This window comes from Emys orbicularis, chromosome 2, assembly GCF_028017835.1.
Source record: "Emys orbicularis isolate rEmyOrb1 chromosome 2, rEmyOrb1.hap1, whole genome shotgun sequence".
NCBI lineage: Eukaryota > Metazoa > Chordata > Testudines > Emydidae > Emys > Emys orbicularis.
In genome coordinates, this window is record NC_088684.1 from 22,651,629 (window position 1) to 22,669,260 (window position 17,632).

General features: G+C 45.5%; 1 protein-coding gene across 1 annotated transcript in view; it reads left to right on the forward strand.

Annotated features, from left to right (window-relative positions):
- Positions 1 to 17,632, forward strand: part of ATAD2 (ATPase family AAA domain containing 2) — a 114,908-nt gene that overhangs the window by 41,594 nt on the left and 55,682 nt on the right. Inside the window, exons 14-16 of the mRNA XM_065400132.1 lie at positions 1,466 to 1,625; positions 5,760 to 5,850; positions 6,407 to 6,721. Coding sequence (XP_065256204.1) covers positions 1,466 to 1,625; positions 5,760 to 5,850; positions 6,407 to 6,721 — 566 coding nt within the window. The remainder of the gene's footprint in view (positions 1 to 1,465; positions 1,626 to 5,759; positions 5,851 to 6,406; positions 6,722 to 17,632) is intronic.

A 17,632-nucleotide genomic window follows, 5' to 3' on the forward strand; every position in this document is an offset into this window, starting at 1 on the left:
GAGCGCGGGTACATGGGGGGGCAGGGAGCGGGCGGAAGAGAGAGAGAGAAGGGGGCGGCCAGGGCTACAGCAGGGGCGCTGCCACGCGGCCCCTCCCGCTGCGCCACCTCCTGCCGCCTGCCGAGAGGGCTCCTCCGCTCTGGTCGGCGGGGAGGGAAGGAAGAGGACTGCCCTGCAGGGCGCTCTGGTGCCCCCTACAGGGCGGCAGGAGCGGAACAAGAAAAAAACAAAAACAAAAAAAAAAACGGCCGTGCCGCCCTAGGATTGGGCAGAATGCCGCCTCCAACAATCTGCCGCCCCAAGCACCAGCTTGCTCAGCTGGTGCCTGGAGCCGGCCCTGATTCTACTTTGGTATAGCTACATCTCTCGAGGTGTGAAAAATCCTCACCCCTTAGACATGTAGCCGTAACAACCTAACACCTCATATAGACAGCACTAGGAAGAATTCTTCCGCTTACCTAGCTACCACCTCTCTTGGAGGTGGATTACCTACCCTGATGGGAGAATCGCTCCTGTTAGCATAGGTAGTTTCTACACTGAAGCGCTACAGCTTTTTAACTGTAAACAAGCCCCAGGTCTTCTGGGGTGCCAAAAGCTCCAGCTGTCAACACCTCCTAGCTTTCCTGCAACAACTTTACCATTTGGCACTTTTAATACAGAAATTGGCAATACATTGAAACTTTGGGCCAGTATAAAAATGAATAACATTGTCATCCATAGTTATTTTTTATACAGGCCAGCACAGCAATAAATGGAAGAGAGCTTGGAGAGGGGTATTTGCATAACTTGGGATTCCCTGCTGTATAAGTATCAGAGGGGTAGCCGTGTTAGTCTGTAACTGTAAAAAGCAACAGAGTCCTGTGGCACCTTATAGACTAACAGATGTGTTGGAGCATAAGCTTTTGTGGGTGAATACCTACTTCATCAGACGCATGTGTCCCATGCGTCTGACGAAGTGGGTATTCACCCACGAAAGCTTATTCTCCAACATATCTGTTAGTCTATAAGGTGCCACAGGACTCTTTCCTGCTGTACAAGTTAGGCTTGACCAAAGTATACTTATTACAAGTAATACTCTTGTTTGTATTGAGTAATGCCTAGAGGCCCTATTCATATTGTGCTAGGTTCTGTACAGACATGCCCTCTTTGGGGTGGGCATCATATTGTTACTTAGATTGCAAGTAAAATCTTTGCTTTTTGAATCCAAAAGGTAAACCAAGGCTTGTTCAAAACTTGATTCTATCATGGTGTGGTTTTGGTCTTTGTTTGCTTATCGGGGGGGGGGGGGGGGGAAATGTTCTGCACAGAACATCATAAAAGACTCTTGACTGAACACTTTTACTAACCAAAAAATAATTCCAGCAACAAAAGCTTTTCCTTTCTTGATTGAAACTTGGGAAGCGAGGTTACGCTCAATGTAACATAGGCTTAGTTAACTGAGTGAATAAAAGCATTTCTCTATCAGTTCTATTGTATCTACGCTACTGGCACTTATGGATGGCTTGGATAGCAGAGGAGAGATTGTGGTAATCGGAGCTACCAACAGACTGGATTCAATAGATCCTGCTTTACGAAGACCTGGGCGTTTTGACAGAGAATTTCTTTTCACCTTGCCAGATAAAGAGGTAAAATCTTTGATTCAACCCTAACAATAAAGTGTCAGATTATTTCTTTATAGCATAAGCTACAGTGTACTGTGGAGTAATGAAGGATGTTTGGGAATGGTGAAGTTGGGATTCTGTGCTTTAATACTTGAGTGATAAAGAGGTAATATATTGTTTCTTGTAGAGTGTAGGTAGGATACTGAAAACACCACTTGTACAAAACGCTTTCATTGTAACACTAGTTCCACTCTGATCATGCAGAAAAGTTGAATGTCACCAAATAATGACACTTAATGATGCAATTACAGTGGCCTTCAATTAGCAGTAAAATATGGCAGTGTATATAGTAGAGAGAACCTGGAAATGAGAGAATGCTATATGTGACAGATAACTACATTTAATTATGAGCCACCCTTGGATTAACTTTTTAAATGCGCTCCATCTTACTTAAAACTTCTGATTGTTAGCCCGGCTCAAAGTTGCATTTGTGAAAATTTAATTTGTGTTATTTACATCTGGGTGGTGGCCAACCCTGCTAGACTCATTTTAATCTGAAGTTTGTGTTTTGATATGGATATCAGTTCTGCTGTTTTGAGGTTTTTGGGATTGTGTGTGTGTGTGCGTTTTAAATCCCCATCTAGTAATGTATTTAAACAAACGTTTTTCTTTTAAGTGTGTGAATAGTCACATGGTGAAGTTGGGCGCAGTGCTTAAAGTGCTATGATGTACCACTGCCTAAAACATTTGAATTCATCATTAACATTCTGTGGTTAGGCTTGGCAGCATTTTATTGTAATTGATGTGTGTCAGTAAAAAATATTGACTGGTAACAGTCAGTGGGAGTGCAACCTCCCCCGACCCTCTTTGCACCTGCAGAAATCTAGTGTCAGTGGCCCTGCAGCAGTACAGAGAGCCCACTGCAGCTCCATTGTCACAGCCACACTCCCATGGCAGCAGGGCTGCAGAGGGCTTCTTGCACAGCTGGTGACACAGTCCCTGCAGGCGGAAGGTGCAGGGAAGGCTGCTGTCTTGGTGTGGCAGAGCAGAGACACCCTGGCCAGGAGAACGAGCCTCCAGCCACACAGGGGAGGCCACCCCACTGCTGAATGGCTCTTGGCTGGGGACACAGCTGGGGACAGAGCCATTCAGCAGTGGGGTGGCCTCCCCTGAAGCTGGGGATTTGTCTTCCTCCTGACAGCCCTGGCCCTGGGTCTCTGCTCTGTCCCACCAGCAGGGCCGGCTCCAGGCACCAGCTTAACAAGCAGGTGCTTGGGGCGGCCAAGGGAGAGGGGCGGCACCTGCGGCAATTCGGGGGCGGCAGGTCCCTCACTCCCTCTAGGAGCGAAGGACCTGCTGCTGAACTGCTGCCACCGATCGCGGCTTGCTGTTGGGTGTTTTTTTTTTTTTTTTTTTTTTTGCTTGGGGCGGCAGAAATGCTGGAGCGGGCCCTGCCCACCAGGATCGCAGCCTTTCTCTCACTTGCAGGAATTAGGTGTCACCAACCCCATAGCCATGCAAAGAACCCTCTGCAGCTCAACTGTTGTGGCCCCACTCACTCACCAGCCAGTATTGTGGGGGACGTCCCCTGGCGGGAATGGTTCATTAGCACCCCACGGCTGAATGATCATCCTCCTCCTTTCAGTCCTGGCCTGGAGTTTCTGCTTCCACTGTACCTTGGGCTCCATGTCCATGCAGGCAGCCACCTGCAGGCCCACTGGCAGTGCTTGGTGCTCCTGCAGCCATGCTGTCAGCAGTGTTCTAACCCTAACCTTACTCCTCTATAATTTCTAGCTACTGTAAAACACTTATAAAAATAAAACAATATCCTTCATATTTTTTTTTTTATTTTTAATCCTGGTACCTAGTGACAGATATTTCTAACCATACTAAAATAATTGAAACCCAAGGAAAGAGGTGCAGGTTAGCTCAGATTCAACACAGAATATGATTAGGTTACCTATTTGGCATTATTGGATTGAAGTTGTCTAGTGTAATAGTCATTTTTGTTGGTAGATTCTCAGTGCTTGTTCTCTTACATACTTGAACTGGGCTGTGGCAAACATTCAAATTCAGCTGGGATGAAGAGCTTTAAATTTTGTTCCATTTTGTTGAAAATGTTCCTGCTGTTTAATCAAAAGTATGAGTTGAAATATTAAATATTAATAACTCAGAATAGCTAGTCCTTCTCCTTGATGTCAAAAACATTAAGCTGAGGGTTTTCTGTTTCATATAAAATAAAAATTAAGGAAATGGGAGTTGCACTATAATAAATTTGGGGATAGCTTGACACTGTAGAAGTAGATGGCTAGGTCCAAAGATCTATAATCCAGATTTTTCCCTCCACATGCTGCAAAAGGATGAAAGGCCTGAAGGTTCTTGTCCTAATTGTACGTCAGTCTCACCTCTACTTCCCTGATGCACGTGTCTATAAGTCTACCAATTGAGGCATGTGGAAATGATATCTTCCTCTTACTGTATTTTTACTTCTCTCTCTGTTATCACCTTTTAAAAAGGAACTGGTGACACAGTTGTTCTATGGAGCAGAGCTGTCTGGGCCACTCAAGGCTCTAAGGCATTGTGAACTTTTGAATTTTGTCTTAGTAAAGCATAACTCCTGGGGAAATGGTCTGTTAAGATCTTTTAGAGTAAACATCAGTATTGGTAAAAATCATTTTAAAGTAAATGACACTTGAGATTGAAACCAACTTTCACTGTATGATGAGGTTTACAGACCCCATACTAACCTAGAGCAAGGCATGGGGCAGCACTGAGCAAGGGAGGCCACATTCCTTAGCAGCTGCCAGGCATGCTGCAGTTGGAGGGACAGCTTAAAAGGGCATTGGGAGCCCAGAGGCAAGGGGGGGGGGGAAGAGCTACAGGCTGTACCAGGAAGTGAGGCTGACACTGCGAACTGTTGGGAAGAGTGACTACAGCATTAGTAAGGCCACTGTGGAAGCAGTGATCCATATTCTCCACCCCATTTTGCAGTTGGGAACACAAGAGAGGCCTCAAAGGAGTAGACATTGTTCCCTGGTGGACTGTGCTGATACTGTACTGCTAAGACTGGGACCATGTCCCAGACAGAGGAGCCACAGCCCAGTAGGAAGTGATCCGTAAGGCAGTGTAACTTGGGGAGGACCAAGTGGTCCAGACAGTGCACCACTCCTTTAGGACCCTGGGTTGGGACCCTGTAGCGAGGTGGTTACCCCGCTCCTGCCCTGAAGGGCTTAAAACAGTCCTGGGAGAGGGCTGTGGCAGAGGAAAAGCTGGGCTGATTGCAGAGAGAGGGGGAAGGGATAGCTCAGTGGTTTGAGCATTGGACTGCTAAACCCAGGGTTGAGAGTTCAATCCTTGAGGGGGCCACTTAGGGATCTGGGGCAAAATCAGTAATTGGTTCTGCAAGTCCAGCCCCCTGCCTTCACTAGATGACCTTTTGGGGTCCCTTCCAGTTCTATGAGATAGGTATATCTCCATATATTATCTTGAACTTGTGATTCTATAAATTTTGGGAAATTTTCCTTAGGGAAAATATATCGTTACCAACCTGAGCTAGAAGTGGAGAGAATTCTTCCAAGATCATTAGGCTTAAACTTAAGAAAACTCACTTTTTGTCCTGGGAGCTTTCAATTGCTTTCCTTGTTAAAAGGAACACCTGAAAAGAAGTGTGTCCACACTTGCTTCTTATCAAACTGTCTGTACTGGGCTATCTTGATTATCACTTCAAAAGTTTTTTTTTTTTTTTTTTTTTCTCTTACTTAATTGGCCTCTCAGACTTGGTAAGACAACTCCCACCTGTTCATGCTCTCTGTATGTGTGTATATATATATCTCCTCAATATATGTTTCACTCTATATGCATCCGAAGAAGTGGGTTGTAGCCCACGAAAGCTTATGCTCTAATAAATTTGTTAGTCTCTAAGGTGCCACAAGTACTCCTGTTATTTTTGCGGATACAGACTAACACGGCTGCTACTCTGAAATCTAAAACCTTAAATTTGTTGAAAGCAGCAGTCACTATTTTAGGCAAGTAAATTCTAGTAATATATCAACATTTCACTTTTAAGAAGAGGTGATTATATTGTCATCTACTTTAAACTAAAGATTTTTACAGGAAAAACAGGATGTGCTCTTTTTTTTAAAAAGTCTTTATTTCTAGGCTAGAAAAGAGATTCTCAAGATTCACACGAGAGACTGGACCCCTAAGCCACTGGACATGTTTCTTGAAGAGTTAGCAGAAAAATGTGTTGGTAAGATTAAGAACCAAAAGAGTTATCAGAGAATACAAGTGACTAACTTCTAGGTTAGCACATATAAAAATAACAATTTTCATCTAAAAGCTTAATACTAAGATTATTAATTAAAATACTTATTTTTCTTTGATTTTTTTTTCATCCACTAATTGTTAGGGTTTTCTTTTATATGAAGATAGACATTTATTTTTACCAAAACTCACACTTTCACCATTCTTCTGGCAAAGGGGGCTGGATGCAGTTCTCCTTTTAGAAGTCCATCTAGGCCACTAAGAACCCAATCTTGTAATGAGTCTGCTCAGGGCCCCACTTACCTCAGTGGGGCTTTGCACAGGCAGAGAAGACCACCAGCAGAGTAGTTGGGCAGATAGCAGAATGAGGCATTTCCTACCTATATCCCTTCCTTTTTTCCCCAGAAGGTCGAGCCAGTTGCCTCTGTTAGGCTTCATCTCCTGCTGGGCCAGATAGTTACATACTCTAGCTTTGTATATGCTGCTTCTAGACCTTTTTTGGTTGTCTGAGACAGAACTAAATTTCACTTATTTGTTCATAGGATATTGTGGTGCAGATATTAAGTCCATATGTTCTGAAGCTGCTTTGTGTGCTTTGCGCCGACGTTATCCTCAGATATACACTAGCAGTGAGAAGTTGCAGTTGGATATCTCTTCTATTAAAATAACAGCTAAGGATTTTGTTGTGGCTATGCAGAAGACTATACCAGCTTCTCAAAGAGCTGTGACTTCACCTGGCCAAGCACTCTCAGCCATTTCGAAACCACTGCTTGAAAAAACACTTCACAGAATTCTAGGAGCCCTACAAAGAGTGTTTCCACACGTGGAGCTTGGAATAAAAAAAGGACAAAAGACAGGTAGAACACTCCTTTATTATTATTTTATTAATTTATTTTGAATTCTTGCATATCTCTGTCAAGGTAAAGGCTTTTCTTTAATTTGTGACATTAACACATTAAATCTATTTACATTTCCCAGTTTTTGTGTGTGTGTGTAGACTTTTGGACAGTAGAACTTTGGTTATTTGTGAGGGCTGAGTTTTTTCCATGGTTCTGTGACACTGGAATCTACCCCAGATACAGAATTTTGTTGAAAGAAATTTAGGCTTAACTGCATACCTTATATTTACAAGAACATCCCATATGTAAAATAGTGCATACAGTAGAACCTCAGAGTTATGAACACCAGAGTTACGAACTGACCAGTCAAACACACATCTCATTTGAAACCAGATGTACATAATCAGGCAGAGACGAAAAAAACCCCAACCAAATACAGTACAGTACTGTGTTAAACTTAAACTACTAAAAAAAAAATAAAGGGAAAGCTGCAGAAGAAAAATGCTTAGTAAAGTTTCAAAGCGGCATTAAGTCAACGTTCAGTTGTAAACTTTCGAAAGAACAACCATAACGTTTTGTTCAGAGTTATGAAGAACCTCCACTTCTGAGGTGTTTATAACTGAGGTTCTACTGAAATTGTATTCCTTTGTCCTGAGATATCATGAAATAACAGATCTGAGAGGTATGAACCACACTCATTCATCTCAGTGTGGTAATGCTAAAGCCCAGAACATGGGAATTGTCATATTGGAGCAGACCTTGATTCATCTACTATAGTAGCTTGTCTCCAAAAATGGCCATCACCAGATTCTTCAGAGAAGGTGCAAGAAACCCCCCAGTAGGCAGATGTGGAATAATCTAGATGCCTGGTAAAGTCTCCTCATAATCCCTAATAGGTAGGGATTGGTTGCAGAACCTAAAGTATGAGGATTTTATGTCCCTCCCCAAACCTTTTTAACATTAACTGTTATAATTCTGGAAATTTTGCTTATACATAAACATCCAATCCCTCTCTGAACAACTTCAAAACTTTGTCTTTACTGAGAATTAATAGTCCTGATTTCAGTCATGACTAGCAATCATTGTATCGTGATGTGTACAAACCTCTGCCCACCAGCGGTTAAGGAAGAGGAAATTCCTTCCTTCCAACTGCCATATATCCAGCTCCTTTTCTGCCCTTTTCTGAAGCTAAAGCCTCCAGTTTTCCACTTGATAACATATACGCTGCACTTGCATTTGAGCATACAGAATTGTGCATTTGAAAATTTGAAAAAAGCATAAAGTAAACTGTAAAATACTTAACAATTAAGATTTATATCTAATTTAATTATTACTCTACAACTTGCATTCAGAGCTATTCTAATAAGCATCACTCCTGCAGAATTAGAGTTCATGTTATGCAGAGTGCACAGGGTCTACTTGTCTTCAAGTATAATGGCTCTTTTCAGGCATAGAAACAATGGAATTTTTGCCCTGAGGAATTTTATAATCCAATTTATAATTGTATTTAGTATTTGCACTGTAAGTGGCAATCCTTCACATAGTCTAACAGCTATATGTTATTTGCACTTTTATATATTTAGTCTGGGAACATGATGTAGTAAAATCTCATTCCTTGGGCAAATTAGTGATCAAAAAGTAAGAGAGGTGACATTTAATTTGTAAAAATACACAGAATTTTAATTTCAGTTGTCACCCTCGGTGGTCTGGTGGGGAAGGCAGTACTCGCTGCCTTCCGAGCTCCAGGTCCTCTGGCTGGTGGAAATTTTGATAATAGTGTCATGGGAAATCGGCCAAGTTGGGTATCATTCGAAAGCCCTGTCTCCCACAAACACAGTAGTACCAAACATGACAAGTTTAGAACAACTATGTAGCTATATATTCTAGAAAATGTTTTAAAATAAACTTTTTAAAATTATACTTTAACACGGGTGCATTACAATAATAATAATAAAAAAATACATTGATACTCTTAGGAAAGTTAGCCTTGATGTATAGGATTGAAAACATTTATTCGTCAAAGTAGTCTCTGTCTAGGGACACCACTACTAGACACATTGTTACACTCATCCTCATCTGTGCTGCACTCTTTTTCACTGGCCAAAAAAAAAAAAGGTAGGATCAGAGTCTAAAATAGGGAAAGAACAGGTCAAAAATTACTTAGACAAGTTAGATATCTTCAAATCACCAGGGCCTGATGAAATGCATCCTAAAATACTCAAGGAGCTGACTGAGGAGATATCTGAGCCATTAGCAATTATCTTTGAAAAGTCATGGAAGACGGGAAACATTCCAGAAGACTGGAAAAGGGCAAATATAGTGCCCCTCTATAAAAAGGGAAATAAGGACAACGCGGGGGTTACAGACCAGTCAGCTTAACTTCTGTACCCGGAAAGATAATAGAGCAAATAATTAAGCAATCAATTTGCAAACTCCTAGAAGATAAGGTGATAAATAAGTCAGCATGGATTTGTCAAGAACAAATAGGGTCAAATCAACCTGATAGCTTTCTTTGACAGGGTAACAAGCCTTGTGGATGGGGGGGGGAGGGGAGTGGTAGATGTGGTATATCTTGACTTTAATAAGGCTTTTGATACTGTCTCGCATTACCTTCTCATAAACGAACTAGGGAAATACAACCTAGATGGAGCTACTACAAGGTGGGTGCATAACTGGTTGGAAAATTGTTCCCAGAGTAGCTATCAGTGGTTCACAGTCATGCTGGAAGGGCATAACGAGTGGGGTCCCGCAGGGATCGGTTCTGGGTCCGGTTCTGTTCAATATCTTCATCAATGATTTAGATAATGTTAGAGAGAGTACACTTATAAAGTTTGCGGCCGATACCAAGCTGGGAGAGGTTGCAAGTGCTTTGGAGGATAGGATTAAAATTCAAAATGATCTGGACAAACTGGAGAAATGGTCTGAAGTAAATAGGATGAAATTCAATAAGGACAAATGCAAAGTTCTCCACTTACGAAGGAACAATCAGTTGCACACATACAAAATGGGAAATGACTGCCTAGGAAGGAGTACTGCAGAAAGGGATCTGAGGGTCATAGTGGACCACAAGCTAAATGAGTCAACAGTGTGTGTAGTGTGGTGTGTGTGTTTGTTTGTTAGTTTAAAAAAAACCAAACAAACATAATTCTGGGATGTATTAGCAGGAGTACTGTAAGCAAGACATGAGAAGTAATTCTTCCGCTCTACTTCGCGCTGATTAGGCCTCAACTGGAGAATTGTGTCCAGTCTGGATGCCACATTTCAGGAAGGATGTGGACAAATTGGAGAAAGTCCAGAGAAGAGCAACAAAAATGATTAAAGGTCTAAAAAACATGAATGAGGGAAGATTGAAAAAATTGGGTTTGTTTAGTCTGGAGAAGAGACGACAGAGAGGACATTAAAAGGTTGTTACAAGGAGGAGGGAGAAAAATTGTTGTTCTTAACCTCTGAGGATAGGACAAGAACCAATGGGCTTAAATTGCAGCAAGGGTGGTTTTGGTTGGACTTCAGGAAAAACTTCCTAACTGTCAGTGGTTAAGCACTGGAATAAATTGCCTGGGGAGGTTGTGGAATCTCCATCATTGGAGATTTTTAAGAGCAGGTTGGACAAACACCTGTCAGGGATGGTATAATACTTAGTCCTGCCTTGAGTGCAGGGGACTGGACTAGATGACCTCTCTAGGTCCCTTCCAGTTCTATGATTCTGTATCTCTGTACAAGGCAGGCTGCTGACTAAACATTTGCAGGATGGTGAGCATCTGTTCTTTGCACACAAGCATTTGAGTAGCTGCAGAATTAATTCCAGGAGTAGGTGGTATTTCACACACAATTGGTGTGATCAGACATATCCATGCCTGATAAAGGAGGATAGTTTTGGATGCTCTGAGTCATCCCGGAGCCATTCCATTGCTTGATGATTTGCCCTCTTGATAGCAGGTATAAATGCTCCCCTTGTTGCGGGCCATTTTTCTCTGTCTGCTTCTTAGAAAACATCCACCAATGTAGCTCTGCATGTGTCATAATGTTGGTCTTCAAATGATACACTCAACATATGAACTCCTCCAGTGCATTTGACGGTCTCTGCCATTACAAGCACCTTTAGAGTGAGGAGAGTCTCTTCAGAGGCTGAATCAAATGCTTTCCAGCAAGATAATTTTTGGTCTTTCCAGCCAGCCTTCCAGTAGTGTCGTATCCTGAAAGAGCGGCTTTCAATGGTCAGAGTGCTAGGAACACCTCTCTGAGGGATATACAGCAATTCCGTTCCCCAGTAGCACAAAAACAGAATCTTGAGGAAGTCTTGGGTAGCGTCTCGGAGAGTACTAGAACATTTGTCTTGTGCAAAAATCCGGAGTTTAGTAGCACACCTCTCTGTGGCATTGATGGCAGTCAAGAAAACTTTAGTGTCAGCCTCCTCATGGGAACCAACAAAGAAACTCCACTGAACAGCACAAGTCAGCAGCTTCATTATGCCATGTGATGACAAAATTTGTCAAGCAATTCTTCATATGTTGGAGCATTTTTCTTGCAAGGTATGTGATTAACTCGTCCTTCATGCAAGTATGAGACACTAGCTTCTTCGCTGTGACATTGGAGATGTTCATGGAGTCATTGATTTTTGTATTGGACAGATGCAATACCATGGAGTCACTTCTTCTTTCCAGTGATATTTTTAATTGATTCCTCTGCATACATATCAAACATGAGGTTGACTTCTTCACAGTCCAGTATTTTCTCTGTAGCCTCTGAATGAAGTGTTCCCACTCAGTCTGTCTCTTTTCCCCCTCCCCTCCACCATGTGTCCTACGCTGTCCAGTCCTCCCATGTCCTGTGCCTCCTGACTGGCCCCATAGGCAAGATGCTATGAGGAATGCAGCCTCTTCTCTTCCCTATCTGCAGCTGGGCCTGCTCCCGCCTGTTCTAGCGCCACAGCAACTCCTGGTGGGCAAAAGTGCTCCAGCAGTACGTATTTTCTGTGGAGAAAAAAAATTCTGCATGGGACATGAATTCTGTATGCGCGCAGTGGCTCAGAATTCCCCCAGGAGTAGCAGTTGTATTTGTTCATGCATTCCATCTGCATAAGGAATGTTAACTGAACTGAGTGATCAGTGGGGCTAGCAGGTATCATTGGCAGGATACATACACAGTCATTTGCTACGGTACCTCGTGGATTGCTGAGTTAAAGGCTGACCATAGTGGAATATACCTTTCTCCTGAAATGATGTTGTATGGTATGGCCTGGGTGTCTGGAACATTTGAGGGTACATCTATCTCTTCAGCTGAAGCCATACTTAGTAATTTTTTGCCTCTGGAGTGCATCCCATTTCTGCACAATAACAAAGTTATTGTGAATGTTAGTGGGATACACTCCCACTAACATTCACAATAACTCTGGGAAGGTTAACAAGGTTAGTGAATGTAGAAAGCTCTACTGTAGTCGATTTAGCTACTGCTTCATTGAAAACTGGACTTACTGGTTTCAGAATTATTGGACCTTGATAAGAAAGTGAGTGAGTCATGAAGTCAGGAAGCTACTTCAAGGAATGGTTCTTTGCTGGTTCAGAGAGAAATTGAGGGACTGATCCTCATTAATATGCTCCTGATAGCAGACCATAACAGTAGCATGGAGGGTACCTTTGCTATCAAGGAAGTCTAAGTAATCGGCAGGACAAAATATAAAACTACCCTTGATGAGGTCTAGAGGAATGTACAACCCGTCATTGAATTCCATGTGGCAAAGAACCTTGTTTGCAATTGTAGTCTCCAGACAGAGTACTTTGGTTCCTCCACAGACTACAGCAATGCTGAGCATAAACTGCACAAGGAATTTATTATAGGTTTTGGAATTAATTGTTAAACCAATGGCCACTTGTAGTGGTAGATTATGCATATGCGTGTGTGTGTGTGTGTATTGGAAACCTGTCTTTTACTCAAGCACTCGTGCATGAGGCTTTGTGATAAAATGAAACCCTTGTACTCCACTTGCTTACTGTCATGTTTTGCTGGTGCTGAAGTCATTGCAACCACCAATGCACCATTTAAAGTACAGGTCTGTCGCATCTTATGCTGGGGTTACGTTCCGCAGTCAGCGTGTAAAGTGAAAATCGCATATAGTCAAAATTACATTGAGTGTAAGGGTGGGTGGAATCGCCCACACTACAGGTACAGTATTAAAATTGTTGGTTTTTCTTTTTCTTTGTTGTTGTTGTTGTTTTTGCCGACCACGTAAAGCTAAATTGCGCATGTTAAATGTGCGTAAGATGCGACAGACGTGTAGCAATACAGGTCACATGTATTATTTTTTTCAGGTTTGGCATCGGGTATGGATTCCTAAAACTCCCACAAACTGCAGGACAAAATGCTTTTCCATAAAACATTTGGTAGCTGCAAATAGAGTCTTCTCTTGTCAGGAAAAAAATGATGTATTACTATTGACATAAGCACTTTCACTACCATGGCTTTTGGGGCTTTTAAGGATATGTACTGTGATTCATTGTTGCAGATAGGATTACTAAAAACTACATCCATATCCCACAGCTCATCTTCAATAAGTGCTTTAAGAGCATTTCTGCTAACCATTTGTTCCTCTTCAGTGCCATTCAAAGCACGTATTTCTCTGTACTTAGCCTCTGCATTGGCCATTGCTACTACTTTCCCATCCATTAGAACCTCTGAAATGCAGTTTATAAACTCTATCTGAGTTGCACAGTTCGCAGTAATAAAATCAGTATTTTTCTGTTGCTTTTACCTTTTCATGCAACACGTTACGTATGTTCTTGGTGTAGCACTCAATGTGATACGCAATGTCATATTCATGGGTGTCTTTGGGTCAATGCACACACTTAACTCTACTTTCTGTGGAATGTTCTCACCTGAGAGTCACTGCTTCATACAATTTCTTACTGTCTCACATGTTGAAACTATGCTTAATGGATGCCTTTGGGCTTCCAGCGTACTGCAGAAGAAGCAGGTTTTCTTCTCAAAACACACAGAATGGAGTCTTGCCCACAGCTGGTACTTGTCCTGGAGTGATGTTCGATTGTACTTCCTTTACAACCTTGCCAAATTCAGCTTATGGGTGCACTTTTTATACCATTTAAGGTGCCATGAGCATTGTGTTTAATCAGGTCCCCTCTGGTAGTATTCTCCAAAGATTCAGCTACCAGTCAGTATTCTTTGTCTCCCTGTTGATGCCTAAAAATGATCAAGACCAAAGCAAAAACAAGGGTTTTGTTATAAATTTTCTTTGGGATTGTAATTAATTGTTTATGATATAACTATGTGCATATCATTTGTGGGTGGATTCCAGTAATTTCTGGCTGGATGCTAATGTCTTAACCAGTGCCTCATCACAACTCTTGACCTAATAAAGATCATAAGCAATACTACTGAATCACTTCTTTTTTGTCCTTGATGGCAAATCACCTTGAAGTAGGGCTGTCGATTAATCACCATTAATTTACGTGATTAACTCAAATTAATCATGATTAATCGCAGTTTTAATCACACTGTTAAATAGAATACCAATTGAAATTTATTAAATATTTTTGGATGGTTTTTCTACTTTTTCAAATATATTGATTTCAATTACAACACAGAATACAAAGTGTACACTGCTCACTTTATATTATTATTTTTGATGACCAATATTTGCACTGTGAAATTGATAAAGGAAATAGTATTTCTTCTTCGAGTGCTTGTTCACGTCCATTCCACATTAGGTGTACGCGCGCCGCGTGCACGAACGTCGGAAACTTTTTCCCTCAGCGGCTCCCGTCGGGCCCGCAGGGTCTCCCTTCCCGCCAGAGCGGCGCCCCGCCCCAGCGTATATATATCCCTGCTGGCCCGACCCTCCCTCAGTTCCTTCTTACCGCCCGTGGCGACGTTGGAACAACTCTTCTCTCGCTTGAGAGTGTCCTTTAGCATAGCCATTAGCAATAGTTATCAGTTCATTGTTTAGTAAGTGTTAGAGTTAAGTAGTTGTTTAGTTGTCACAAAGACCAAACAAACTCTTGGTGATAGGGGTTTGGTCAACCCCGGCACCGGCCCTGGGCGGCGGGGCATGCCGCACGCCCAAGGCTTCAAGGCTTGTGCCGCGTGCCGCAGGCCCATGCCAGTGAGCGACCCGCACAAGTCGTGTCTCCGTTGCCTGAGGGAAGCACACCAGAAGGAGCGCTGTAAAATTTGTAAGGCTTTCAAGCCCAGAACTCAAAAGGAGAGAGACTTTCGCCTAAAACAGCTCCTCATGGAGATGGCGTTACAGCCCTCCGCTTCCACGGCACCGTCGGCTTCGGTGCGGAGTGCCCCGGCATCGGTCCGCGACCCGACACAGGCGGTGCAGACTAAACCTACGGTGCCGCCTCGGCGAGATCACGCCCGGCACCGGTCTGCTTCGCCGGCCAAGCCCAAGAGCCAGCCCAAGGCCCGGGGTCGCTCCCCACACAAGAAGGTGGCACCAACGAAGACCGCTAGTGCGTCCAAAGCCGTGCCGGCCCCGGCACAGGTCCCGGTACCAGTGGCTCCGGCGCCGAAAGGCCCGTCGAGCCCCGGGACAAGCGCGTCGAGTGAGGAGGAGGGGCTGGAGGAACTGTTGGAACAGCCCTCCACCCCGGACACATTTGAGGCGGCGAAGGACCTCATTGAATTGTCCTCCGTCAGCACACTCCGCGCCAAAGACATTCCGCCGAGACTGCCTTCCAAGGGCAAGCCGGCGATGATGCGCCCATCGCGGTCGCCATCTCGGCACCGCTCCCGGCGCCAGTCCCGGTCGAGCTCCGCCTCGGTGGACTCCCGGCTGCCCGCCGCGCAACGGGCCTCCAAGCAGACAGGCCCCGGCGCGAGCGAGGCACCGTCCCAGCAACCCGGCCCGAGCAGGCACCGGGACGCTTCGACGGCGAGGACCCCAAGACCGTCCTCCCGCAGCCGTTCCCGGTCCCGCGGTCAACGGTACCGTTCTCGATCCAGATCGGTACGGCGCTACTCACGGTCCCGGTCCCGACAGCACCGCTCCCCGACACCGGACCGGCACCGCTCCACGGCACCGCCGTGGCCCTCCAGGTCACTGTCGCTTGCGTCGGAAGAGAGCTCGGGGCTGTCGAGATACGGCCGCAGAGGGCATGCCGCTACACGGCACGAGGCCTCTTGGCAACCGCATTGGAGCCACCCGGGAAAGTGGCCGTTCTGGACCCCGTGGGCCTATCATCAGCAAGGCCCGCCATCCAGAACTTCGAGATCGGGCCCTTCAGGGGACCGGTCCCGCTCCCCACGGTGCCGCCCCACCTCCCGTGCGGAGGCCACGGTCTCCAGACCACCTGAGGCCGAAAGGGCGGACTCGGCACCGAGCCCGGCACCGTCCGTGACCCAGGGCAGGGGACGCACCCCGGAGGGCCAGCCCGCTGAGGAGGACTTACAGGAGGATGAGGACGCTCAAAAGGCCATGACCTCCTCCTCCTCCCCACCAGATGAAGCCGTGGCGGGCACAACAGTGTCCGGCCCTCCCCCAATTGACCACCGGGCACACCAGGACTTGCTCCGCCAGGTGGCCCTCAACTTGGGGTTGCAGGCGGAGGAGACGGTCGAGCAGGAGGACCCCATGGTAGACCTTCTCAGCCCGGAGGGTCCCTCCGGGATTGCTCTTCCGTTAATAAAGACTGTACAGTCGAACTATAAGACGGTGTGGCAGACGCCAGCCTCCTCTGCGCCGACCGCACGGGGCGTCGAGAGGAAGTACTTTGCCCCATCCAAAGGGTTTGACTTCCTCTTCTCCCATCCAGCCCCATGTTCGCTGGTCGTTTCGGCGGTCAACGAGAAGGAGCGGCATGGCCAGCAGGCCCCAGCCCCCAAGGCCAAGGAGGCGAAACGATTAGACTTGTTCGGCAGAAAGGTCTACTCGTCGGGAGGCCTCCAGTTGCGGATCGCGAACCAGCAGGCGATCCTCAACAGGCATAACTTTAACTCCTGGGCGTCGGTGTCTAAATTTAAGGAGGCCTTGCCTCAGGGATCGCAACCCAAGTTTGCGGCCATTGTGGATGAGGGAAAGGCGGTGGCCAAGACCTCGTTACAGGCCTCGCTCGACTCGGCTGATGCGGCCGCTAGGACTATCGCGTCCGGCGTGGTGATGAGACGCTCAGCGTGGTTGCAAGCGTCTGGTCTTCCTCCAGAGGTGCAGAACACCCTCCAAGACCTTCCGTTTGAAGGGACGGGGTTGTTTTCGGAGCAGACAGATGCCAGGCTCCATGGCCTCAAGGATTCGCGGGCTACCCTCCAGTCCTTGGGGATGCATACCCCTGTGACACAGAGGAAACCCTTTAAACCACAGCCTCCACAGAGGCAGTACCAGCCTCGCCCTCGACACGAACCTTACCGTAGGCGGGGCAGAGACAATAGGCGTAGGCGCAACAATACGCCTAACCAGGGTCAAGGCCAGGGCAACAACAACAAGCCGCAGCCGGGCAATAAACAAGGATTTTGAGGACGCGATCGAGGACAGCGTACCGATCTCTTCCCCGGATCCTCCCCTGTGTTTCAGGGACCGCCTATCCCGTTTTTTCTGTGCCTGGTCCCATATAACATCAGACCATTGGGTCCGCCGCACGGTAGAGTCAGGATATGCCCTCCAGTTTTCCTCGCCCCCCCCCTCCCACCCACCCCCTCCGTCCCTCTTCAGGGACCCCTCTCACGAGCAACTTCTTATGCAGGAGGTACGGACCCTCCTCGCTGTAGGGGCGGTGGAAGAGGTTCCTCCAGACCTCAGAGGAAAAGGGTTCTATTCCAGATACTTCCTCATTCCCAAGGCAAAAGGGGGCCTCCGTCCTATCCTGGACCTTCGCAAGCTGAACAAGTACTTGCAAAAACCACATTTCCGTATGGTCTCCCTCGGTACCATCATTCCTTCCCTGGATCCGGGGGATTGGTACGCTGCCCTCGATATGA